The sequence below is a fragment of the Bombina bombina genome, chromosome 6 (assembly GCF_027579735.1).
Source record: "Bombina bombina isolate aBomBom1 chromosome 6, aBomBom1.pri, whole genome shotgun sequence".
In the NCBI taxonomy this organism is placed as follows: Eukaryota; Metazoa; Chordata; class Amphibia; order Anura; family Bombinatoridae; genus Bombina; species Bombina bombina.
The window spans coordinates 205,803,688-205,831,072 of NC_069504.1; the positions used below are offsets into that span (position 1 = coordinate 205,803,688).

General features: G+C 41.0%; 1 protein-coding gene across 1 annotated transcript in view; it reads left to right on the top strand.

The window, feature by feature from the left end:
• The window catches only part of PNPLA8 (patatin like phospholipase domain containing 8), a 132,823-nt gene that overhangs the window by 78,062 nt on the left and 27,376 nt on the right, over positions 1 to 27,385 (top strand). Inside the window, exon 7 of the mRNA XM_053719201.1 lies at positions 9,761 to 9,818. Within this exon, the coding sequence (XP_053575176.1) occupies positions 9,761 to 9,818 (58 nt within the window). The remainder of the gene's footprint in view (positions 1 to 9,760; positions 9,819 to 27,385) is intronic.

Below are 27,385 nucleotides of genomic sequence, written 5' to 3' on the forward strand. Positions count from 1 at the left end.
GCTCCTTACGATTTTCTAGTACACAGATTGCAAGAGATAGAGGAGGATACAGGGCATCAGACTGGGGTGCCTGATACTATACCAGCGAAGCTGCACATGAAACAACACCCTGGCATAGTAGCTGCAGATAGCGATGATACCCAGCAACATGTCAACCACAAAGAAAACACCAATGACCTGATCATTGGGGGACACCGCTCTTTGCAAACCTCCCTAAACGAAGCGGCCCCCTGCACATATACTCCGCCATCCAAGTCTAAAGATCGTGAGCCGCTCCTTAATGTTGGGAGCACCTTATGCAAATCTCAACCTGACCTATTATACCAACAACCAGATGACTTGGTCCTCCCGCTCACCTCCCTGTCTCATATGGCAGATTCATTACCGCTCCAGGCGGCCTTAATGTTTAATTTGGGGGAAAATGGTTGCTCCCTCTCACTGCAATCCGCTGTGGACATAAACTCATGGACACTATTGCACTCTGCAGTCCAAGCGAACAGCGGGGGCATGAAACTACCTGATGAGAGACTAATAACCACTGGACTATTCATTTGTTTATTTGGGAGACAGCGCTCCAGCCACAAAAAAACACTGCGCGACCCTTGCTATGTGGCGATGCTGTTTTGGACACGCTCATGTTTTGACACTGGTTAAGGGGCCTGCTGTGAGATAAATGCAAGTCTGTTACATGGTATAAAGTAGTAGTACCGTACATAAGCCTTGTTCAGAAGTCCCGTTGACTGTTTCCTGTTTATTATTTAGGCATTGTAGCACTGCGGGGTAGGTGGGTTGGATGATGATTTTGCACGGGTGCATATGTTTTATTTAGGTACCGCCAGAAGAGGGTTTTACCGTGCTACAGGAGATCACATTTTGCACTCGATTTTAATATTACCACACTTTGTTATTGGGGACGCTTGAGCAATAGGAGGAGACGGCCAGCTCCATTGTATAATTATTGAACAGTGACTTAGCCACGCTGACGGAGCCGATGGTGTCATATGCCTGAGCACTAAAGCCCTAGATATATTTAGAGCCCTGACCTTCCTCCCGCATTAGTCAGCTTTGAACTCTGCTTGGAGATTATTGTAGTGAATGTACATCACCGAGTATAAAAGCGTGAAGCCACAGGATAAAATTCTTTTTGCTCAGGTCCCCACATTATAAAATCGCTCTATATCAAAGGCATAAGCCCCCTATAGTCCCCCATGATTATTTCCCTGTGAGGTCCTGGCAGACACATTTCCAGTTACGTTAACATATCACCAGAAGCTAATCACCTTCTACTGCAGTCTTATTTTTTATATAGTTCTGTTTATGTTCTGTTTGTATTTATTTACCCCTACAAGTTTTCCATATATTGACTATACGGATCCAAGAGTGGTCCATAATGTTTCTAAAAGGGACTAAAAAGAGGAGAATCAGCCAAGAACCATCAAAATGTTTTTCATACAGCTTTATGTATATGTCTCTATTTACTTATTTTCATATCTATGCATTTTCTCCACATCTTGGCATCTCAAACCACTGTAAAATACAACTCCTCAATAAAAATGTATAAAAAAAAAAAAAAAGGAATAAAAATTAAAAAAAAAAGATCAGGCAGGTGGTGGGGGTTGGTCTGTGTGTGGGGGGGGGAAAGCTACACTACAGGGAAAAAAAATTAAAAACAGAAAAAACTACTTTTTTTTGCAAACTGCAAAGTACCCAAGATGGCCGCCAATAAGGCAGATGGGGAGGGTTAGAGAGCTGTTTTGGGGGGGATCAGGGAGGTTGGGGGCTAAGGGGGATGCTACACCACAGCATATGTAAATATGCTAAAAAAAATTAAAAAACCTTTTATTTTAGTACTGGCAGACTTTCTGCCAGTACTTAAGATGGCGGGGACAATTGTGGGGTGGGGGAGGGAAGGGAGCTGTTTGGGAGGGATCAGGGGGTCTGATGTGTCAGGTGGGAGGCTGATCTCTACACTAAAGCTAAAATTAACCCTGCAAGCTCCCTACAAACTACCTAATTAACCCCTTCAATGCTAACCATAATACACGTGTGATGCGCAGCAGCATTTAGCGGCCTTCTAATTACCAGAAAGCAACGCCAAAGTCATATATGTCTGCTATTTCTGAACAAAGGGGATCCCAGAGAAGCATTTACAACCATTTATGCCATAATTGCATAAGTTGTTTGTAAATAATTTCTGTGAGAAACATAAAGTTTGTGAAAAAGTGAACAATTTTTTTTTATTTGATCGCATTTGGCGGTGAAATGGTGGCATGAAATATACCAAAATGGGCCTAGATCAATACTTTGGGATGTCTTCTAAAAAAATATATACATGTCAAGGAATATTCAGGTATTCCTGACAGATATCAGGGTTCCAATGTAACTAGCGCTCATTTTGAAAAAAAGTGGTTTTGAAATAGCAAAGTGCTTCTTGTATTTATTTCCCTATAACTTGCAAAGAACATGTTAACATTGGGTATTTCTAAACTCAGGACAAAATTTAGAAACTATTTAGCATGGTTGACTGGCTAACACAGGACACCCAATCTTCTACAGCTTCCGCTTGGAACCTTGACGCACCATCCTCCTCCAGCTTAGCTTCAGGCACCTCTCAAGTTACCACTTGCCCGCCTGCCGCCACCACCAACACTAGCACCACAGCCGCTTCACTTGATCTGTCAGAGGAGTTATTTACACATCAGTTGGAAGAAATGAGTGATGCACAACCATTATTGCCAGAGGATGTAGATAACAGGGATATGTCTCAGTCAGGCAGCATTACACACATGGACGTACGGTATGATGATGATGTTGTACCCGCTGCGGGAGTTTGGTCTGTCACTGTGAAGCGGGCGTAACCCTTACACTACCTGATCGATACAACATCATACCTGATGTTTTAAAGCACGTTATTCCAAACAATTTAGGAATGTTAGGTGATTTATGCCCTTTATGGATTAAAACCAGACTCTGCATCAACTATGTAATTTTCCATGGGAGTTTTGCCATGGATCCCCCTCCGGCATGCCACAGTCCAGGTGTTAGTCCCCTTGAAACAACTTTTCCATCACTATTGGGGCCAGAAAGAGTCCCTGTGGGTTTTAAAATTTGCCTGCCCATTGAAGTCAATGGAGGTTTGCCGGTTCGCAAACTTTTGCGGAAGTACGCGTTCGCCGTTCGCGAACCCAAATTTTTATGTTTGCGACATCACTAACGTAGATACTAAGGACATTTTGAGGTAAAATATGTTCCTTTATTACATGAAGATCCTCAGGTGATATTTTCTGGTCAGCTTTTTACAGATATTCTGCATCTAATAACCAAGTTTTAGGGGTGGTTGGATGAAAATGGATCAGCTGATAAAATGTCCTAGTTCCTCCTTATATCTGTCCCCAGTAAAGAATTATTTGGTGCAAATGTTAAAAACATAGTTAGACTTTTACTTTGGTTTTGTTCTGAGCAAGACCCCAAATCATCAATGTAATATTAATTATTTTTTATGTTAAAACCACAAGAGTAGATTTTTTTTCTGTATGTTTCCAAGAGGTTTTAGCACCCACGTTTGTTTTCTTTTGAAGACACCTAATTTTTTTTTTTTTTAATACTGAATATAATCCTTTAAAATTACAATCTAGGAAAAGGGGAAAAAAGTATTCTGCTGTGAACAAAATGATAAAAATTTACAATAAACCATCATTTAATTAAAACATAACACAATAAAAAAAAAACAGGCCTTTGGGGTCAAAATATTATAAAATATTGCACAAGCTTTTGGCTTGGTGTTGTTTTTTTCTTGTTAGATCTTTACATTGGATACATTTATTGCAAATGCAAGGAAATTGCATCTTTTTAACCATTTCTGACGAACGTATATACATTTATTTAAACTGAAAGCCTCCTATTACTTGTGATATGCTACATATTTGATATGCTTTTGGACATTGTCTTGAATATTTAGTGTGTCACTTTTTTATTCTGTTACCAAAGGTTTAAATATCCCTCCCACTTCCCTATCCCCCAGTCATTCTTTGCATTTCGTCACTATAGGAGGTGGCAGAGAAGTATCAGAAGATTTGGCTAGTCCTGTATGGGTATGTTCCCTTTGAGAAAGGACTGGAGTTTTAAGTAATCATGTCAAGCTCTCAGTGAGGGTATTGATGAAAGTTAGAGCCTGGAGATGCAGGGAAAGTTTTTCTGCGAACCCATCCAGACTTTTGCTAACAGCTCTTGGGCAATCAGTGTTGACAAATTTCACTGCTTGCTGCTACACACTCAAGTCCATGTCAGAAGCGCTGCTGCAAGACTGTCACAATTGAAAGGCTGTGCCTGTTCCACAGCATGGATCCTGGAGGGTAAGACCATTTTGTATACATTTTCGAACACTATACAGGGTCACAGTGTGGCTCTTTTATACCTCGATAGGATCAAGGGTTAATATCTCCTTCAGGGAGCTTATTTGAACAGTTTGGGGATTTATATTTGCTTAATGTGTGGGGGGTTTTAGGCTCATAGGCTGTGTGTTTTTGGCTTGGAACAAACAGGTTTCACTTTCGTATTGGAAGTGTTGTACAGCTCATAATACCGGGTTCAGTCTCTTTCATTTCCTAAGATCCTGCTGCAGACATCACTCCTGAGGAGAGCATTTTCACTGTTAGCTGTCTGGGTCTAGGAGGTGGTGAGTGCTCAAGCCATTGGTAGTATCAATGATTGTCCTTCTGTGGGTATATACAAAACTATGGAGGACTATGATACTACAATAGAAGGTTCTGCTCCTTCTGTACTGATTAATAATTCCTGTTTATATTGTGAGGAGGCTGTGGTTTGCCCGCCTGCTCAATTTTGTTCCTTTTGCCTAAACACTGTTCTAAAGTCTAAGAAGGTAGATAAGCCTGCTAATACTCATAGCACTATTTGCCCTTCTGAACCGTCTACTTCTCAGGAATCTAGGTCCTGAGAAATTACTACCCTTTCTACATTACCTGCTCCACATGCAGTTCCCCATGGCTCAACTAATCCTCCATCTGGAGTGGGCTTTTTTTCCAGCTGACTTTATATTGTGAGGAGGCTGTGGTTTTCCCACCCAATCAATTATGTCCCACATGCCTTAACACCGTTATAAAGTCTAAGAAGGAAGACAAGCCTGCAAAGGCTCTTAGTCCTTCTGAGCTGTCTACCTCTCAGGGCTCAGCGTCCCGTGAGATTACTACCCTTGCTACATTATCCACTCCATATGCAGTTCCCCGTAGCACATCCGGAGACTGCCTTCTTCCTGCAGACTTTGCCGCGCAGTTACAATCTGCGATGTCTGTGGCCCTGAGAGCCTTACCTCGCTCTAACAAACTCAAGAGAAAGGTTAAACATAGTTCTTCTAGAGTCGGATTTAGCTACAATATCCCAGCTATCCGAAGATGAGTTAACCTCTGTAGCTTCAGAGGGTGAACTTTCTGAGTCGGAGACTTCAGTTACTAAACCTCCTTCAGCGGAGGAACCCTCCTTTAGATTTAAAATTGAGCATCTGCGTTTTTTATTAAAGGAGGTTCTGTCTACTATAGAGGTTCCAGAGTCTACACTCCCTGAGGAGCCTAAGATCCCTAAATTAGACAGGGTTTATGAAGATAGAAAGGTTTCCCTGACTTTCCCTGTGCCAGTTAAGATGGCAAACATTATGAATGGCTGGGAAAGAGTAGGAACTTATTTTTCCCCCTCGTCTACTTTAAAAAAAAATATTCCCGGTCCCTGATTCTCAATTAGATTTGTGGGGCTCCATCCCGAAGGCTGATGGCGCTATCTACACGCTGGCTAAGCATACTACTATCCCTCTGGAGGATAGTTCTTCTTTTATAGAGCCTATGGATAAAAAAATGGAAACTTTTCTAAGGAATATGTTTCAACATACAGGGTTTTTATTTCAACTGGCGGCAAAAGCTGCTGGCTTTGTGGTGGATCTAGTCCACCAGGCTCTCTGGTTGAAGTCTAAATCCAGACTCCTTTCTCTTCCCTTCAAGGGAAATATTTTATTCAGTCCAGGGCTGGACTCCATTATTTCTATGGTTAGCAGAGGGAAAGGTGCCTTCCTACCGCACGATAAGAAGAATAGGCCTAAGCAACTGTCTAATTTTCGTTCCTTTAGTGCTGACAAGTCACAACAACAGCAGTCCTCTTCCAAGTCCGAACAGCCCAAGAGTACTTGGAAGCCAGCTCACTCCTGGAATAAGTCCAAACAGACTTAGAAGCCCTCCGAGAACATGAAGGGGTGGCCCCCGATCCAGGATCGGATCGAGTAGGGGGTAGATTGTCTCTTTTTTTCAGACGCTTGGTTCCAGGATGTATAGGATCCTTGGAACCTGAAGGTTGTATCTCAAGGATAAAGGATAGGATTTAAGTCTCATCCGCCCAGGGGCAGATTCCTACTCTCCAGTCTTTCGACAAGACCAGAAAAGAGGGCTGCCTTCTTAGGTTGCATACAGGATCTCTCCTCTCTAGAAGTAATTGTCTTGGTACCTACAGCATAAAGAGGTTTGGGGTTTTATTCAAACCTTTTCATGGTTCCTAAGAAGGAGGGAACTTTTTGTCCAATTCTGGACCTAAATTGCCAAAACAAGTTTCTGAGTATTACCTCTTTCAAGATGTTGACTATACGGTCAAACCTTCCTCTGGTTCAGGAAGGACAGTTTATGACCACAATAGACCTGAAGGATTCATACCTTCACGTATTGATTCACAGGGAGCATTTTCAGTTCCTAAAGTTTGCCTTTCTGGACCAGCACTTCCAGTTCATAGCTCTTCCGTTTGGCTTAGCTACTGCTCCAAGGATATTTACAAAAGTTCTGGGGGCTCTTCTAGCCGTTGCCAGAACACAAGGTATTGCAGTAGCGCCTTACCTGAACGATATCTTGATACAGGCACTATCTTTTTGTTTAGCGGAAGAACATTCAGAGTCCCTTCTCAATCTTCTTCGATCACATGGATGGAAGATAAACTTGGAAAAGAGTTCTCTTACTCCAAGTACAAGGGTGAATTTCCTGGGAACTATAATAGACTCCATATCCATGAGAATATTCCTCACAGATCAGAGACGTTGCAAGCTAACTTCTGCATGTCTTGCCCTCCAGGCCTCCTCAAGACCCTCAATGGCTCAGTGTATGGAGGTAATGGAACTTATGGTGTCTTGCATGGACATCATTTCTTTTGCCAGATTCCATCTCAGACCCTTACAACTATGCAAGCTGAGAAAATGGAATTGCGACCATTCAGATCTGTCTCAACAGATGGTGCTGGACAGCCTGTCAATACTCGCTCTCCTGGTGACTCTGTCCAGATCATCTGTACCAAGGCACATGCTTTTTGAGACCCTCCTGGGAGATTGTGACTATGAACGTAAGCATTTTTGGCTGGGGAGCCGTTTTGGGGTGCCAAGAAGGCACTAGGACTGTGGTCTCAGAAGGAGTCCTCTCTTCCGTTCAATATTTTGGAACTCCGGGCAATCTTCAATGCCTTGAAGGCTTGGCCCCTTTTGGGTTTGTCCCAGTTTATCAGATTCCAATCAGACAATATAACCTCAGTTTTCCATTTCAACCATCAAGGGAGAACGAGAATTTCCTTGGCGATGAGAGAAGTATCTCAGATCCTAGAATGGGCAAAGACTCACAAATGTACGTGATTTCCAGTGATCCACATTCCGGGTGTGGACAACTGGAAAGCTGACTTCCTCCGCAGACAATTCTTTCACCCAGGGGAATGGTCTCTTCACCCTAAGGTGTTTGCAGAGATATGCAGCGAGTGGGGGAAGCCAGAGATAGATCTCATGGCATCCCGTCTCAATACCAAGCTACCCAGGTACAGGTCGAGGGATCCTCAGGCGGAACTGATAGATGCCCTATCAGTACCATGGAGGTTCAGACTCATATCTTTTTCCTCCATTACCGGTTCTCCATTGTGTGGTGGCTCACATCAAGCAGGAGCGAGCATCTGTAATTCTGATTGCTCCGTCGTGGCCACGAAGGGCGTGGTTTGCGGCTCTGGTGGGGATGTCCTCATCTCCTCGGTGGAGGTTACCTTGTCGCAGAGATCTGCTGATACAGGGTCCCTTTGTTCATCAAAACCTAGATTCTCTGAGGCTGACTGCTTGGAAATTGAACGCTTAGTCTTAGCCAAGAGAGGGTTTTCTGAGGGTGTTATCGACACACTGGTTCAAGCTTGTAAGCCAGTTACTCGTATCTATCATAAAGTGTGGAGGACTTACTTTTACTGGTGTGAAGAGAGTAGTTTTTCATGGCATAAGGTTAAGCTTGCCAGATTTTTATCTATTCTCCAGGATGGACTGGAGAAGGGTCTATCTGCTAGTTCCCTGAAGGGACAGATATCGGCCCTGTCGGTCTTACTGCACAAGAGATTGACTTAGCTTCCGGATGTGCAGTCCTTTGTTAAGGCTCTGACTAGGATCAGACCTGTGTTTAGATCTGGGGCTCCGCCTTGGAGCCAAAATATTGTTCTTAGTGTTTTGCAACAGGCTCTGTTTAAACCTATGCATACTGTTGACATTAAATTGTTGTCTTGGAAGGTTATTTTTTTGTTGGGTATTTTCTCTGCATGCAGAGTTTCTGCTTTGCAATGTGATCTCCTTTATCTGTGTTTTCATGCTGATAAGGCAGTTTTACGCACTAAAGTAGGGTTCCTCCCTAAGGTGGTGTTGAATCGTAACATTAATCAAGAAATTGTTGTTCCTTCCTTGTGTCCGAATCCTTCTTCAGCGGAGGAACGTTTGCTTCACAATCTAGATGTGGTTCGTGCCTTGAAGTTCTATCTTCAGGCTACTAAGGAATTCAGACAATTTTCCTCTTTGTTTTTCATCTATTTGGGGAAGCGTAAGGGGCAGAAGGCTACTACAACTTCCCTATCTTTCTGGTTGAGGAATGTCATCTGCTTAGCTTATGAGACAGTGAGACGACAGCCTCCTGAGAGGATAACATTCCACTAGATCAGTGGCTTCCTGTTGGGCTTTTAAGAACGAAGCCTCAATGGATCCGATTTGTAAGGCGACTATCTGGTCCTCCTTACACACTTTTTCTTAATTTTACAAGTTTGATCTGTTTGCTTCGGCTGGAGCAACTTTTTGTATGCTGTGGTGCCCTCAGAATAGGGTCCGCCTCTTTTTTCTGTTCCCTCCCGTTATTCATTCAGTGTCCTCTTGAGCTTGGGTATAGTTTTCCTATCAGTAAGGAATGAAGTTGTGGACTCTCCCTGCCTTATGGAGGGAAAACATAATTTATGCTTACCAGATAAATTACTTTCCTTCCTGGCAGGGAGAGTCCACGACCCCGCCCGTAATTTATTTTTCGATGGGCGGCCCCTATTTTTATATTTTTTCTGGCACCTTTTTATACCCTGATGTTTCTCCTACTTTTCCTAGTTCCCTCGGCAGAATGACTGGGGGATAGGGGAAGTGGGAGTTTTATTTAAGCCTTTGGCTAGGATGTCTCTGCCTCCTCCTGGTGGCCAGTGTTGTTGTTTTTCCCAACAGTAAGGAATTAAGTCGTGGACTCTCCCTGCCAAGAAGGAAAGGAATTTATCTGGGAAGAATAAATTATGGGGGGGATTGTTAGACTTTTTCTCACTTTCCCATTAATTATTTTGCAAAAAATCTTTGTATTTGGCAGTGACTGGACAATACTGATAAATAAATATTGACTGCATTTATCACAAATGCAGTGTTTTATGTTAATTGCATACTAATTGTCTGTCAATCTTTTATTTCTTTTAGAGAGAGAATGGGATCAGATTTGATGATTGAAACAGCAAGAAATCCTCTTTGTCCTAAAGTACGTAGTATTATAGTATTTATTTTTTAAATTGCATCTTACTGTCAGATTTGTCAAAATAAATGCAATTGTTCATGCTCATGTGTCCGATACAACTACAAAGGTGCATCTTATTGGTAAAATTAACTATGGTGCCTGATTGTACAATTACTAGATTTGTGTGTTTCTAGAGCAGGGCTCGACAAAACCAGGATTCTGGGAGCCACTGGCTCCTATCTTTATGGGTTATTCTCCATATATCTATATACAAATACCACTGTCTGGCTCCTAAAAGTGTGCCTCGCTCTTAAATATTCTTACTGGCTCCTATATTTTAAACAGATTTTTCTACCCCTGTTCTAGAGCATGATCTATGCAACCCTGGGTAAAACAGCTCCTGATGTGTAAAATGCTATTGATCTTGACCATATATATATACTGTATATATATATATATATATATATATATATATATATATATATATATATTATAAATTTTAACTAAGACAAGTAAATGGGGGGAAAGGTAAATTTACTCTGCTGGAAACTGAGGTGATATGCAGAATCAGACATTTTTTAAGATTCTTGTAAATTTTGTTTTTATTGTTTGAGGTTCGCAAGACATAAACAAAGTATACATGTTGTTTCCACATAAACATAATAATAAATTACAGAACATTTATCATCCATGTCTCTTCTTATATAATTAGCTTAGCAGTACTTTATTTCTACTACTATACATAATATTAGTTGTATTCATGATAAAAAAAGAAACGAGCCTCAACATTTTCTAGACATTAAATTCAGGAGGCAATGAAAAAATAAAAATTCTTATACATTTAAACTAAAGTTACTACCAAAGATTGACTTAGCGTTTCACTAATCTTACCTATACTATACCATATTCTGTAAACCGTCCTTAATAAGAAAGGGGGGGGGGTTAGGACACGATGATCAGGGAGAAGGAGAGAAAAAAAAAAAAAGGGAGAAAAAGAAAAACAAAATACAGAGGAGAGTTTCGATTGTAGTTATATATTATTTCTATATCTCCTGATAAATTCTAGCCATTTGTTTTCGAATTTGTGTTGATGATTAATTCCCTGACTGTCAATTTGTTCTATTTGATATTGTGAATGAAGAAAGAAAGTTAGATTATTAATTGTAGGTTCCCTTGTGGCTTTCCGATTTTTTAGGATAAGGTATCTGCCTCCCAGAATTGCTGTATTAATGAAATCAATATTGTAGACGTATTCCCCAAGATCTCTCAAATTAATCAGAAAGAAAATATGCTGTAACTCTATGAGTATCTGTATATTCAATAATCTATTCATCCAGAACTGTACTCGCTGCCAAAATTGCTGGATCTTGGGGCAGCTCCAGAACATGTGAACCAGGTCGGCACTGATGGAACTACATCGAGGGCACAGATTTGAAACATTCCCGTACCATCTATTTAGGCTAGCCGGTGGTATATACATACGGTTCAAGATTTTAAACTGTGATTCTCGCCATGATGCGGAAAGAGTTGCATGCTCTGCCGCAATTATACTCTGTTTTATTTTATATGGCTCCATGTTTTGGATATCTGTAGCCCACTTTGCAGATATCTCTAATATATTTATTTCACCGGCCTCCGTTTGTACCATCCGGTACCAGTAGCTAATTGAACGTTTACCCGCCTTAAAAAGAGCAAGCCCCATTTTAATACCCGGGTGTACCCACTCCTTGGTGCAATTTTTGATGGTTTCATTATACCAATGCCGGACTTGTAAATAAGCGTAAAATTCTGTATTGTTAAGTTGGAACTGATCTCTAAGCGCTGTGAATGTATATACCAGGGTAGTTTCTGGATCCCTAAACTGAGATAAATATTTGAGTCCTAGTATAGCCCATTTATTAAACATTTGACTCTTGATTCCTGATGGGAAGCAAGGGTTCCCAGGGATAGGAACTAGATTCGAGATCAGCGGGTTATCGTTCATACTAGTCCTAATACCCTGCCAGGCTTTAATGATATGAAACAAAGTAGGTTTATTTTTGGCCATGCATGGTAATTTCTTAATCGGGCAATGTAATAGGGCCTGTAGGTCATATGGCAAGACTAATTTTTGTTCTATTTCTAATGACGCCACGTAGTTTCCCCCAGTAAGCCAGTCCATAGCTATCTTTGCCAGACATATTTTATTATAGGTACAGAAATTTGGTAGCGCTAGACCCCCGTATTGTCTTAACTGTGACAACTTCTGTAAAGCTATACGCTTTTTGCCACTACCCCAAATAAACAGTCTGATAGAGCTATTTAAGCGCTTAAGATCAGATTTTGTTATTGGAATTGGGATATTTTGCATTAAATACATCAATTTAGGTAAAGTAATCATTTTTATCAGGTTAATTTTTGCCGTCAGTGACAAAGGAAATTTTGCCCAATTTCTAAGCTCTATCTGTATTCAGCAGCGGAGTAAAATTCAGAGAGTACCACTCTGCCGGGTCGGTGCTAATCTTAATACCCAAATATGTAATATGTGAATCCGCGACTTTAAAGGGTGGGGTATAACCACTACTTGCAGATTTTGTTATCCATAGTAAATCTGATTTTGCTGCATTTATTTTATATCCCGAAAATGTTCCAAATGTATTAATTATTTCCAGTAGGGTAGGGATCTCAAATTGAGGGTTGTTAAGGAATAATAGTAAATCATCTGCGTATAGAAGGAATTCTGCTAGGAGATAAATATCTTAAATTACTACTAGATGCTTTTTTTAACATAGTTGCCAGTGGTTCGATTGCAAGATTGAAAAGAAGGGGTGAAATCGGGCAGCCTTGTCTTGTACCTGTCAGAATGTGAAAAGTTTCTGTGGGTATGCCATTTACCAACAACACGGCAGAAGCATTAGTATATAAAGCTTTGATACAATTTAAAAAGTTACCTCTGAAACCAAATTGTCGCATAGTGAAAAAAAGATGGTCCCAAGTAATCGAATCGAATGCCTTCTGGGCATCTAGCGAAAGAATCGCCGGCTTTGCTCGCCTATTCACGCATTCAGGCCGAAAGAAATCTAAAAGAAGTAAAATTTTACGAATACTAGCCGTTGGATTCCGATGTAACATAAAACCGACCTGGTCCATATGTATCAAAGAGCCGAGGATTCCCTTAAGTCTATTTGCTAAAATTGCTGTATAAATTTTATAGTCTGCATTAAGCAGTGAAATGGGACGATATGAGTCCAATGCTTCTGGATCTTTATCTTTTTTTGGAACGAGTACAATTCTGGATGCTACAAAGTAGGAAAAGGGGACCCCACCATTACAAAGATACTCATTAAATAGCTTTACCAGTGGGGCGTTTGTCTCTTCCCTAAGAATTTTATAAAATTCGGCTGGTAACATATCCGGGCCAGCGGCTTTATCCAATTTTAATTTATCTACCGCTTGGCAAATTTCTGTCGAAGTGATAGGTAAATTTAAATTGTCTACCTCATCTGTAGTTAGTTTTGGAAGAGAAATTTTTCCCCAAAACCAATCTTTATTTTGACTATCTATCTGTGGGGCAGAGTACAATTTTTTAAAAAAGCTAACAAAGCCTTTTTTGATTGCTTCTGCTTCAGTGACTCGAGTACCATCTACTATAGCAGACTTGATGGTTTTCTGAGATTTACATACTTTGACGCAATTAGCTAGAAGCTTACCAATTTTACTGCCATATCTATGATAAATAGTTCTTTGATGTAAATCTTGACGAGTTGTTTTCTGCAGACTAACTGAGTCCCACTCCTGTTTCGCTTTGCTATATTTCTGCCAATTGATCGATGTGGGAGCCATTATATAGGCATTATATGCATTCCTGAGACAGTTGGAGAGTTCGATTTCCCTTAGACGTGTTCTTGCCCTAAGTCTAGACATATAGTTTTTTATTTCTCCTCTTATCACAGCTTTGGCTGTTTCCCAAAAAATCTCGGGTTTACAGCTATATTCAGAATTTTGTGTTGCATACTCATGCCACCTATCTGTAATGTACTTCCTAAAATTAGCGTTGTTATATAAGTATCGCGGGAAAGAATAACCTCTGGTTGTTTGATGTGTGTTATTGTCAGATCCACACTCCAAATATATAGGGGCATGGTCTGAAATGGTGAAGTCCCCTATTTGCGTTTTTATCTCACTTCTAAACAAACTGTCTGAACCCAAAAAAAAGTCAATACGAGAATATGACCTGTATTGTTTGGACTCATATGTAAACGCTCTAGAATTAGGGTATAAATGTCTCCAGATATCCCTTATCTTAAGAACTCTACAGTGTGATTTAAGAATCTTGACTGCTTTTTGAGAGACCCTGGGAATTCTTTGTTTTGTAGTCTGAAGTCTATCAATATTATTGAAAACCATGTTAAAGTCTCCTGCTACCACCATATTTGTGTCCACATATTCAAACAATTTCAGCTTCAAAGCCTCCCAAAAACATATATACACTTTATTAGGTCCATAAACATTACAGACTGTATATAGGAGAGATTCAACTTTAATTTTTTTTTTTTTTTTTCAAAAAAGCTTTATTGAAAGGTATTCAAAAGGTTACAAGTTTTTCAAATTTTGCAAAGATGCATGTGAAAACATAGTTATGCGGTCAATACATTGCAAATAGCGATGTCTAACAATAACATGTGAGAACCATTCTTCCCCTAGCTCCCCTAAACATGATAAATTACTGGCCGCTCATAGAACATGTGGAGTTTTAGCTCCAAAGGGATCAGAACACAGGTCAATGTGCACTTGTATGTTAAAAAGTCCAAAAGTCCAGCAGTGCACTTTTCCTGGTGTTTTACGGCCATTCCTACTAAGTTATACATACATAATCTAGGATCACCAGAGAGTGAGAAGCAGAGAGTAGAGGGAGAGAAAGAGGAGGGGGGGGATTGTTTGGGGTTCGTTTGTGCAAATCTCATGAAGATTAGGTGGGGGGGATAGGTAAGTATGAGGCAGGAAAAGGAGGAAGGATGGGGGAGGGGGGGGTCAGTGGATGGATCAGAAGTCTGTGCAGTAGTCAAAGTTTCCCTACACTATCCGTTGTCTGTCCGTTGTCTGTGTGTCGCCCAGTTTTCCAACATCATCTCGTGTGTGTCCACAGTCCCATGCTGGATGTGGTGATATCTTTCTAGGTGTAGCAGCGTATCTACTTGTTCTTGCCATTCCTTAAATGTCGGAGTGGTGCTGGATTTCCAATGCCTTGGGATCAGCAATTTGGCTCCATTCAGCATAATCAGTAGTAGTGCTCTACTGGCTTTACTAGGCAATTTGGGCAATGAGAGGTATAGTAATGTTTTTGGGCCGTTCTGCAGTGGTTTCCCCAGGACTAGTTCCATGTGATTAAGGACGCCAACCCAATAATCATCTAGCTTGGGGCATTCCCACCATATGTGTGTTGGTGTGCCAGCTGCGCCACAGTCCCTCCAGCATTTGCCTGAGGCCTGTTTATAAATCTTCTGTAGCCTGCTGGGCGTGAGGTACCACCTTGCTAGGCATTTGAAACTGGATTCCTGCACTCTCATGGAGATTGAGGCTGACTTGGTCACTAAAAAGGCGTTCTGCCAGTCCCCATGGTCAATCTCAGTTTGCCATTCCTTTTCCCATATTTTCGTGTAGGAAGGGAGTGTCTGGGCGTCATCTGACAGTAGCAGTTTATAGAGTAGTGAGATTGCATGAGCAGTCGGTGAGTCCTTCAGGCACAAGGTCTCGAAGGTGGTGGGCGCTCTGGTTAAACAAGGTCTGTGTTTATGTGTCACAATGTAGTGGTTTAACCGCATGTGCGAGTACCAGCTCATCCCCAAAAGAGGATGATCCTTCAGGATGTCCGCTAATGTCTTGAGCTTGTGTCCGTCTGTCAGTGACTTGATGACGTAGTTATTTAAGGGTGTGTCAGCGGTGGCTCTATTATCAGGGTAATTCCATGGTAATGCAGCATTGTGATAAGTAGGGGTTAGTGGGGAATGTTTGGTTGTTATATGCGTTGTAGTGTTTATTATCTTGTCCCAGGTGGAATAGAAATCTGCCAGGAGGGGATACGTTTTTGTGGCTGTGTGCCTATCCTTTTCTAGTAGCCAGGCACCTAGGCCTGCATTGGTTGTGTCTAAAATATCGCAGTCCAGTCGTATCCATTCTTTGTTGGGGTCATTCGAGCACCAGTCCAGCAATCTACCCAGTGTGATTGCTTGTTTATATGTTAGTATGTTTGGGACCCCCAAGCCCCCCCTGTCCCTAGGTAAGTACAGAGTTCTCCTGGCTACCCTTGGTCTGATCCCTCCCCAGATATATTGTTCGATTAAATTTTGCATTTTTTGTAGAAAGTTCCTTGGAAGGGGAATTGGTGTTGTTTGGAGGATATAAAGCAGTCGGGGTAGCACGTTCATTTTGACGACATTTATTCGTCCTAGCCAAGAGAAGGATTTATTCTTCCATCTAGACAGATCTGCCATCAGCGTGGTTTCTAAGCTCTTGTAATTTTCTCGGAATACAGTCTGAGCATCCGGGGAGATGTATATCCCCAGATACTTCAGACTGTCTCGTTTGAGTTTCAGGGGGCAGGCACCTAATGTTGTAGTCAAGTCTTCTATGTTGTATGTGATGTTCAATATTTCTGATTTGGCTACGTTAAGGTGGAAGTTAGATAGTTGTCCGTACTCACTAAAGGTGTCTATTACCCTAGGGAGGGAAGTCTCTATGTCAGTAAGTGTCAATAGGACGTCGTCGGCGTATAGAGCCAACTTGTGTATGTTTGATTTAGTTTTAATTCCCGAGATCTGGGGGTCTTCTCTAATTTTCTGCGCCAATGCCTCAATTGAAATAGCAAAGAGAATCGGCGAAAGTGGGCATCCCTGCCTGGTCCCATTTCTAATATGAAATCTGTCTGATAGGAGGCCATTAACTTTTACCCTAGCGGAGGGATTTTCATAGAGAGTAAAAATCTGTTTAATTAAGGTATCACTAAACTTCATTCTAGCTAGTACCGCTTTTAGGAAGGACCAGTGTACCCGGTCGAACGCTTTTTCAGCGTCCGTCGAGACCAGTATAAGGGGTGTATGCTGATGCTGCGCGTGCGATACGAGCTGTAACACTTTCAGTGTGTTGTCGCGCGCCTCTCTCCCGGGTACGAAACCCACTTGGTCTGGGTGTATCAGCGTGGGCAAGATCCGATTGATTCTGTTAGCTAATACCTTTGCGTAGATTTTTACATCCACGTTAAGGAGCGAGATCGGGCGGAAGTTCTCTGGTCTATCCGGGGTCTTACCCTGTTTGGGGAGGACAGTGATATTTGCCTCAAGCATCTGTTCTGTGAAGCCACCCTCTTTTAACAGTGAATTAAACAGGAGTGTGAGAGGGGTTAGTAAGTGATGTATGAAGTCTTTGTAGTATTTTACCCCCAGTCCGTCGGGCCCGGGGCTCTTTCCATTTGGCATGCTCTTGATGGCTAGTTTAACCTCGTCAGCTGTTATCGGTCTGTCAAGTTGCTCCGAGTCCTCTTGAGAGAGTGTGGGAAGTTGTATGTCTCTTAGGTATGTGTCTATGTTTGATTGTGTGCTGTTGTTCGTGATGTTGTACAGTGTCTCATAATATCGTCGGAATGTCTCGGCTATTTTCTCACTCTCTTTTTGAATATGCCCCGATGCGTCTGTTAACGAGTATATGTGTGTGCTTAATTGTTTGCGCTTCAGCGCCTTAGCTAGAGAGGAGCCTATTCTGTCATTCATCTCAAAGTATTTTTGTTGAAGCATTGATGCCCTTCTCTGGTATTCTTTGATAAGGTGGTTATTCAAATCAGTCTTTACTGTGTTTAGGGATTTTAAGATGGTGGTAGATGAGGGGTTCTTTTTTAGTTCAGTTTCCCAATAACGTATCTGAGATAGGGACGAGTTTAAAAATTGTCTGTTTTGTTTGGTTTCTGTGGCTTTAAGCCTTATGAATTCGCCCCTTGCCACACATTTGTGTGCTTCCCAAGTCGTGGAAGTAGGTAGGGCGTCCAAAGGGTTTTCGTTAAAGTAGTGTCGTAGGGTTGTGTCAATTGCCAGTTTGTGCAAAGGATTATCTAACGTGTGTTCGTCGAGTCTCCACTTATATGGCTTTATGGGTACGTTTGGCCACTCAAATGTGCATTGCACGGGTGCATGATCTGACCAGGTGATTGGCAGTATATCAGCTTTGTTGACCAAAGAAAGGCCTAATTGGTCAGTTATGAGGTAGTCAATTCTGGTGTAGACATGATGTGGGTGTGAGAAGAAGGTGTAGTCTCTGGTGTCTGGGTGTAATGACCTCCATATGTCGTGTAGTTTTAGTGAGCGAAGTTGTGAATTGACAGTTTTGATTACTCTGTGTGGGATATTAGTTTTCCCTGATGAGGTGTCGTGGGAAGGGACCAATGGTAGGTTAAAGTCGCCTGCTAGAACTAGTATACCCCTTGTATGTTCCAATATTAATTGTGTCAGCTGTTTGAATGTGGTGTGCTGACCCTGGTTTGGTAGATAGACGTTGGCTATTGTGATGTAAGAGCCGAACAGTGTTCCCACCACTAACAAGTATGCTCCGTTGGGGTCTTTAAGAACCTGGGTTGGTTGGAAAGGGATCGTATTCTTAACGAAAATGCCCACTCCGCCTTTCTTTGAGCAGCCCGAAGCGAGGTAAAAGGTGTTATATCTATGTGAGATGTATCTGGGTTCCCTCCCTTTTTTGAAATGTGTCTCTTGGATACAGATAATTTCCCCTCCAGCCCTATGTAACTGTGTGAAAGCAATTGATCTCTTTTCAGGGCTATTGAGCCCTTTTGCGTTAATTGTTATGAATTTAATAGGGTGCGGCTGCATGTTGCTGAGTTATAATGGATCTAATTGGGTAGTGTCAGGGCACAACAAGTATTTGCTATCTATCTGTTTATGTGCGGGTGTGCCGGGGGCTGGACAAAGTCTGGCTACTTTACGCGCCCTACTCTTTTGTAAGTCTGTGGGGTGTGTAGTTTCTAGGTCTCTCTGCTTTGATGTGCAATGGTAGGAGGAAGGTGGGTTGGAGATAGGAGTGGGGGAGGGTAGGAAGGGAGGAGGGGGGGGTTTAGAAGGGATGGGGGAGAATAAAGTTGCAAACAGTTATAATATACTTACAATTCGGCTACTCTGCCGTGAGAGCTAATGTTAGATAGGTATATTTAACTCTAAAGGTCTATACAAACAGTGATCAATGACAATGAATAACTAGACAAGTAGGGTAATATCCCCGTCAATAAACCCAGCATTTGAAAAAGTAAACTTTAAGAGTAACATTACATTATATCACATACGACCTGTCGCCTGGATTCAGGAGCTGGTCCCTGACCTGGGCTGTAGGAGCGAGCAGTCCATTTGTTGATGTGGTTCTTCCACATCATCAGCAACAGTCACTAGCGAGGGGTGTTTTTGGGAGCCCCGCTCAACAGAGGTTGTGGGTGTAGATCTCATCCTGCTCCCCAAAGGAAGCCTCGAGGCTGTGCCATCTTTTGTTGAGGCATCTGTCTGGATGTGTATCTGCAGGGCCTCACAAAAGTGAGGTAAGTCATCTTGGGTTTTGTAGATAGCTGTGGTGTTGCCTTTGGTGGCGATGATGCTGACTGGGAATCCCCAGCGGTAGGCGATCTTCCTCTCTCTGAGCACTGATGTTATATGGTTCAGGTCCCTCCGTTTCTGGAGTGTTGTAGGGCTCAGATCTGTAAAGATCTGGATGCGGATGCCTGCATGTGTGAAGTCTGGTTTCTGTCTTGAGTGTTTTAGAATGTCTTCCTTGTCTTTGAAATGCAGTAGCTTTAGGATTACATCTCTGGGAGGTGCTTTAGGTGGTGGCTTTGCCCTGAGGGCTCTGTGTGCTCTTTCAATAGCTACCTCTGGAGCATTTTCATCACCTTTTAACGTGTGGAACAAAGCTTGTAGGCAACCCTCCAGGGCTCCTGGGTGAATAGATTCCGGAATTCCCCGCACTCTCAGGTTGTTCCTCCTGCCCCTGTTGTCAAGGTCTTCAACCTTCTCTAGCAGATTGTATATGGTTTCTTCTTGATCATAGAGGAGGCGGGACATATGAGTGATGTCATTACTGGTTGTATTGTGATTTTCTTCTAAATTGGTAACTCTCTGCGTCACCCTTGTTAAGTCCCTTTTGAGGTCACCATACCAGCCCTTTACTTCAGTGAGCATCTCTTTGAAATCATCTTTGGTGCATAAAGATTTTAGATCTTCTTTAGTGATTGATGAATTATTGGCAGGAGCAGGGTCAGGGTTAGCAACCTGGGCCCCAGGCTGGGGGTTGGGTGCGATCATGGTGCTGTCAGAGATGTGTTGAGCTTGTTTTGAAGTGGATTCAGGCTGTTTTAGGAACTGCTGCATAGTTCTAGGTTGTAAGACATTATCCAGCTTGGCTGTTTTTTTCCCTGGCATATTTATATGGGATGGTGGGGGTTGGTGCAGGTGATGAGAGTGTGCCCTCTTTGAGTTATTATGGGCTAGAGGTATAGGTAAAAGTTCAAATATGTTTAGGTTGAGGCTTGGACTGGTTCCCTCTATATACTGCCAAAAGTTGTAATCAAGTGATCTGCTCCTACAGCAGTGCAGCACTGAGACTTTCCAGGAGTTGTGGCTGTCTTGGGAGTGAAGGGTGGTGCTGCTTATTGTGATAAGAAAATGTAACCCCAATGTGTGTGCAGCGTGAGAGCTTCACAGAGGTTGTTGTGAGTTGTGTGATGCAAGCCCCATATACTGATCTGGTTACTGGCGGTAGTTTTATGATGTGACTTTATAGTGCCTGCTGTCTCACAGCTTATCTGAATGTGGCGGGGTTGCCCTTTCTCCCGCTGCAGATGTTTAACTATGTATTCCCCTGGGAGGTGTCTGCTCGCCTAGCCCCCCTGTGTTGCGATGGGTGGCCAAGCAGCAGAGTGGCAAATAGCCTGGGATGTCAATTTTCGCGGCCCCCACTGTGGATTGTCTCACCTCGTGGCTATGAAGCGTGCACTGCGCCCTGAAGGCGCTCCAATCTTGTGAGGCAGTAAAAGACTGTGATCGCGGCAGCGATTGTAGAAGGCCGTTGGTGGGGAACAGCGGATGCTAGGTCCGTGTGTAGCTTCTTATCTGATCGGGCCCGGCCCTGACGTTAATAAGGCCCAGGAGCGCGATGTCTTCTCCCTCAGATCCGTGCGGCGCCTGATGATATGAGCGCGCACGGTCTGACTGTAAGGGGTTTGCAGCCGTTGGAGTGTTGCTCCAGGGTCAGGGGACCATCACCATTGCGGTTAAGGGTTCATAGAGGCTGAGGTCGTGGATGGCTGCTGGGTTTAGAGACTTAGGGCCTAGGAGCTATTTCTTCACGCAGCCATTTCCCAGAACGGCCAAGCTCCGCCCTTCCAACTTTAATTTTAATAATAATAAAACGCTCTTCTAGATCTATCTGCTTGGAAATAATCTGATAATTTAGCCCTTTTCTTATAAGAATTGCTACCCCTCTCTTTCTGGAGCTACAGGGTGTAAAAATCACTTCCTGAACCCAGTTAGCTTGTAACTTCTTGTGTTCTATTGTTGTGAGGTGTGTTTCTTGCAACAGAATAATATCTGCTTTAAATTTTTTAAGATATGTTAAAATTCTTTTCCTTTTCATCGGACTGGAAATGCCCCCCACATTCTACGATATCAATTTTAATTGTGGCATTTTAATTTAGAAATATCAAAATACAAAGAAAGGGAAAGGAAGAGAGAAAAAAATAAAATAAAAAAAAATTCCCCCCTCCAATCGTCTCCCCCCCCCCACAACCCAATACTCTACCTGCCACCAGGGATGGTGAATGTTACCAACCCAGGGCTTAAATATATTGTGCCAGTACTTGTGAATACATTTTTCATATGGCGTATAGATAAGAGAACATGTGCTATATTGCAATACACATTCATATACACAAGACAGTATCCCAGCCTTATCCCTAGCCTTAAACATACTATGCCAGGGATTATATGTGAAATTTTGAAATATGATACAACAAAAGGAGATGATATGAACCCACAATAAAAAAAAACATATATTTAACTTAGTCCTGTTGTGCCAGTATCGATGAGTACACTTTTCATATACTATATATATATAACAAAAAAACAATAGCTATATAGTTAGACATTCGTGTAAATAAAACAGTATCTCGACCTTATCCCTAACTTTAAACATATTATACCAGAGATTATATGTATATTTGTGAAGTACAGTGAAACAGGGGAAAATAATGTGAGTCCACAAAAAGAAAAAGAAAAAGCACATACTTAAATAAAACAGCATCTCAAGCTTTTATAGGATAGTGACAGATGAACCCAAAGGTTCGTCTCTCCATTACTCTCTTATCTGTCTAATGGTCTCCTTTATGTTTATCTATATAGCTCTTAGCTTCTTGTGGAGTTCTTAGTACAATTAACTCATTGTCAGCATATAATTTGATTGCGGCTGGATATACTAGTCTGGCCGGTAGGCCCAAGTTAATTAATGTGGTACAATGTGGTGACATAGTTTTTCGCTTGTTTGCTGTCTGAAATGAAAAATCCTGGAATAGCAGAATTCTGTGTTGGTCTATTACTAGTGTTTGCATCTTTCTACAGGCTCTGAGAATACTGGTCTTATCTTGGAAATTCAAATATTTCACTATAATAGGACGTTTCTGTACTGAGTTTTCTGTTGAGTTCCTAGAATTACCTGTATGATGTGCTCTTTCTACCACTATGTTCTGTTTTTTAAGATTCTTAACAGAATTGAGGATTGCTAATAATAGATCTCAGTGTTGTCCCCAGGACCTTTTTAGCAGGGGCACCACTCAACTGATTTTACTGACCACCCAGTTAAAATTTTAGCCAATATTAAGCTAAAATTAGCCAGTATTAAAAATGTTCTTATTTTATTGCCCACATCATCATTAAATACATTTATGTTAAATTATGCAATTTAATTTGTGCTTTGTATATCAGAAATTTATATAATATTTAAGAATATTACACTGCCCCCTCCCTGCTACTTCATAATGCCACCCACCTACTACAAAATTCCAATCGGCTGGCATAATTCTCTGTGGAGAACCCTGGATCTGATGGCTTCAGATCTTAATCCTCTGGTAAAGAGATATGTTTGTTGGTTTAGATCCCCATGACGATATGCTGTAGACACCTTCGCCATATTGTAGAATATTCTCTTCTATATTTCATCTCTTTCCTGTCATGCTTTATGTCATGTATGAGTCATATTGGGCTGTGACCACTACAGATTCTAGTGTCAGAGATCCAGGGATGTGATCTTGTCAGGATTTAACTCTGCTAATTTAAATAATCTGGAATACACAATATTTTGGCAGATGTAAACCTGAGAGTTGTCTGAACCATTTATATCTTCAGAACAAAAGCATGTTTCATCAGTCACCAAATTAGTGTTCCATGATAATTCTCTTTTCAAATGGATGTTTTTCTTAAGATATTGGAAGTCTAATAGTCAGATGTAAACTGCAAATTAATCTTATTTAATCCCTAGCTGTGGTTATCTGCACTTTCACACAAAACACATTTATATGTGCAATGGTGGTTTGGTTTTACTATACCACTGCTTTCATGAAAACAGTAATTTGTGTTATATAAAACTGATATAATTTATAATATTGGCGTTATCACGGTGCCACGTGGATGCTGAAAGAGTCAGATGCTTTAGATTTCCAACCTTTTTGTTGTGCCAGAATTGATAATCTAATAATATTTTTTTTTTCCAATAAATGCTAATGTGATTTGAAGTTCCAGTTATGCTTGGTACATCTTGGTGCTCTGTTTCCTGCAGTAATTCAAAACATTAAACAAGTTAATCAGAAACCTTTTTCTTATCTTGCTGAAAAGAACATGATTCTTATATTGGTTATATTGGCAAGACAGGAGATTATTAAGACTTTAGCATGTTGATGCTGCGGCTTCATTGCCAAATTACTAATTCTGAAAATCAAGTTTTTTTTGGATGAGGAATACTGCAATATCTTGTAGCCCACTTAGGCAAGTGGTTAATGATATACTCTCTTTTTACCAGTTGTAGCAGCCTGTCTTATGTGACTTATGTAGCAGTTTAATAGGTGACATCTGGTGTTTTATTTTCAAATTGGCAGTACTGCTCACTATAGTTCAGCCAGGTAACGTTTAGACGAAACACCAGCACTGTTTTTGTGAAACTGTTGTGATGTCATAGTTGGTTACAGGTGTTACTTGGATTTGAAATGATTCTGTCATTGCTCTGTGTATTGAGTCAGTGTGTCTGTGCTCTGAGCGGGATCATTATTTCTGCTTATAAATAAATACCAATGTATAGCCCTGCTGTTCTAGTGTGATTGTGGTATCAGCTATACCCTTATTTGCTGAATACCTTTGTGAAATGCTTCTATCTGAAGTGGTGGGCAGGGCCATAGGGATAGTGTGTGCTTCAATTGTTAGAGGCTAAACACTCAGTGCAATATACTTTGATACATTGTTATATATAGATTATAGACATAGTTGCTTTACTTTAAATACAGATATTTTAATTGAAGCTAATGAATAATACTTACGAAATTGGAAGTTGGTGTTGAAATATACACAGTCTTTTAGCGTTATTTTACGACTAAGTTTAATAAGTTCTGCAACTAACCGTTTGATAATACTAAGGTGCTATATTACCATAATCTATATCGCAATTCACAATAATGAGTGTTTTGGTGTGTGTGTCGATAAATATTTAGGGTATTTAGCCAGAAATCGGCTGACTGGGTAACCCCCTCGAAGTTTGCAGGTAGGAGGATGCCTTTGAGCGCATAGGAATGCTTGCTTTGGATGCTTTGAGCGATGATGTTAACCCTATAACTTCCACACATCTTTATAATGTTGAGAATTGAAACAGAGATTAAATCATCCAGCTGCCTAGTTCTTAAAGAGATAGTCTAATTTGTTGGCTGAAACTCATATAGAACTGTGAATACAGTATATATAAGAGAATTATTGAATACAATCAGCTCCTTTTTTGTTTAGACTATACAGCCACTTAGACAAATTAACTGTCAACAATATAATTGCAGCCAATCTTTTCAGCACTACATGATATAATCACTACTTTTATTGTGAACCAACACTGTGTGTATACATAAAATAGATTGCTGAGATCCTTATAGGGTGTGGTTATATATTAGGTGGTTTGATAATCTCCACTTTTTCTTGAGCATAGTATAATGTGAATGATTAATGCTTTTTAAGGAACAACCAACCCTAATTTGGAGTTATCCTACAACTAACACACTTCCCTTGGGCCTCATGATCCTTTCTGTTTTTAAATTTGTGTTGGACTCCTATTGAATATAAGGATTGGTTGTAACATTCCCTTTCCGGAGACACAACAATAGATTTTTGTTGTTATTGACTTTCTTCAATAAAGTGTTAAATTTTAAACTTACTATTTTTGAGATTATTAGTGTATAATTCTACACTGGGCTAAAAGCCCAAAAATCCTTTAGATACCCTAACGTAATTTGAAATACTTCTTTCTGGCCTGCCTTTGGATCTGTTTCTGAATACCTGCGTATGACTGATTTGATCCAGCACAATTAATGATACTGCTGCTGATTGCTTGGGCAGGTTTTATTGGATACTACTATTGTTTAATCTCCATCCACTTAAATTCCTGAGTATCATTATGCTTGTTAGTGTTCTTAGCATTCTGAAACAGCCTTGCAGTATCTCTTATTCCAGCTATGTTGTTTTCTATATACTGGACTGAGCTCTTGTAACCAGAATGCTCTACCTCTTGTTCCTGTTAACCTTTTTTGCCATTTACTGGACTGAACTATGTATCTGATTTGCATCTCCTGCTACATTATGATTTTGCCTGTTAGTCGGCAGTCTTCAGCTGAAATGAAGTGTCTTTCATTGTATGCTTCATTCGCTGCTGCAGGTATTGCTTATTTTATATTTAGATCAAGTCTTTCACTACCTAAGCAGTCTGTCCAAAACCAAGATAATGTGTGCATTGCTGAAATGTCACATACGTGTATTCTTCTTTTCTTTTTCATGGTTATTCCTAAATCTTTCCTTATGAAATGTAATGCAAATTTAAAAAGAATTCTTATCGTCTGCTTATTTACAGTCTGACAATAGCTTATTTGTTGATGTAGACTGTTTTTCTGCTTTGAACAGCATCACTTACTCCTTGAGTGGATCAATTATTCAGTTAGAATAATACAAGTGTGGGATGGAGAGTTCATTCTCTATTATTTTGTGTTTTATCAAGTGCTGAAGTAATGCTGTTAGGCATCTGTAAAACACAAAGAACACTTCATAACTGTTGCTTTGCTAATAGTAATTCAATTGACTGAGGCACCAGACATAATGTTCTACTGAATGTCAACTGCACAGTATGTATCACTAGGAAAGTTTTTGATGACTTTTCCCATTACAAAAAAAGACTACATGACTATCCTCTCCTAATAGGAAGTGCAGTTTCATCATGCAAGTTTTGACCTCTGGGACATAGACGTTGTGACTATCAGAAATTCCAAGTTACTATCCAAGTAGAATTATGTTGACTATGTGATTCTGTATCCCAAAATATAATCATGAGACACTTTAGTTATTTTATGTTTCTTCATAAATGGAAAGAGTCCACAGCTACATTTATTACTTTTGGGAATTCAGAACCTGGCCACCAGGAGGAGGCATAGACACCCAGCCAAAGGCTTAAAGGGACAGTCAACCCAAAAATTACTGTAACTTATTTAGATTAGTTAATTAACGATCTTTACAGTAAACTGTAGCCCAATTTTCATCTAAATAAACTTTGGCAGAAAATAAACTTACTGATGTCATCTGGCTGTTTTGAAATGGCCCCCTGACCCCTCCTTCTCCGACGTCTCCCAAAAGCTCCGACTAGTACAGGATCCTTTCTTTTCCTCTCGTCCCTGCATGCTCCTGTGTCTCCCTTCATTCAGTGAGACACTCATATGGCAATTTCAGCTCTCTAGCTGTTCATACCCGGCACTTACTGCCTCTCATCCATGCTGTTCTCTGTGTTACAGAGAATGAGAGGCAGTGAGTGCCGGGCAGGCGGCGATGTGATGTGGGTCTGTGCCCTATAATTGTGTATGACTAATAGACAGATTAACAACCGGCATATTAGCTGAGTGATTACTAGCACTGAACAGATATCCCCCCCCATCCCCCAGTCCTTCTTTGCCTTTCGTCCCAGGAGGTTGGCAGAGAATTTTCAGAAGTTTTCAATAGTCTCTTATGGAGGGTAGTAGTCTTCGGCATAGGACTGGAGTTTTAAGTAGTCCTGTCAGCCTTTCAGTGAAAGCTTGGATGAAAGAGTCCGGAGATGCAGGGAGAGTCTTTCTGCGAACCCATCCCAACTCATTTTAACAGCTATACAAGCAATCGGCGTTGACGAGTTTCGCTGCCTACTTTCTTCTCTCAAGTCCATGGCAGAAGCGATGCTACTATCTGTCACACTTGAAGGGCTGTGTTCCTGTTCCACTGCGTAGATTCTGGTAAGATCGTTTCATTTTACTTTCTTCATGA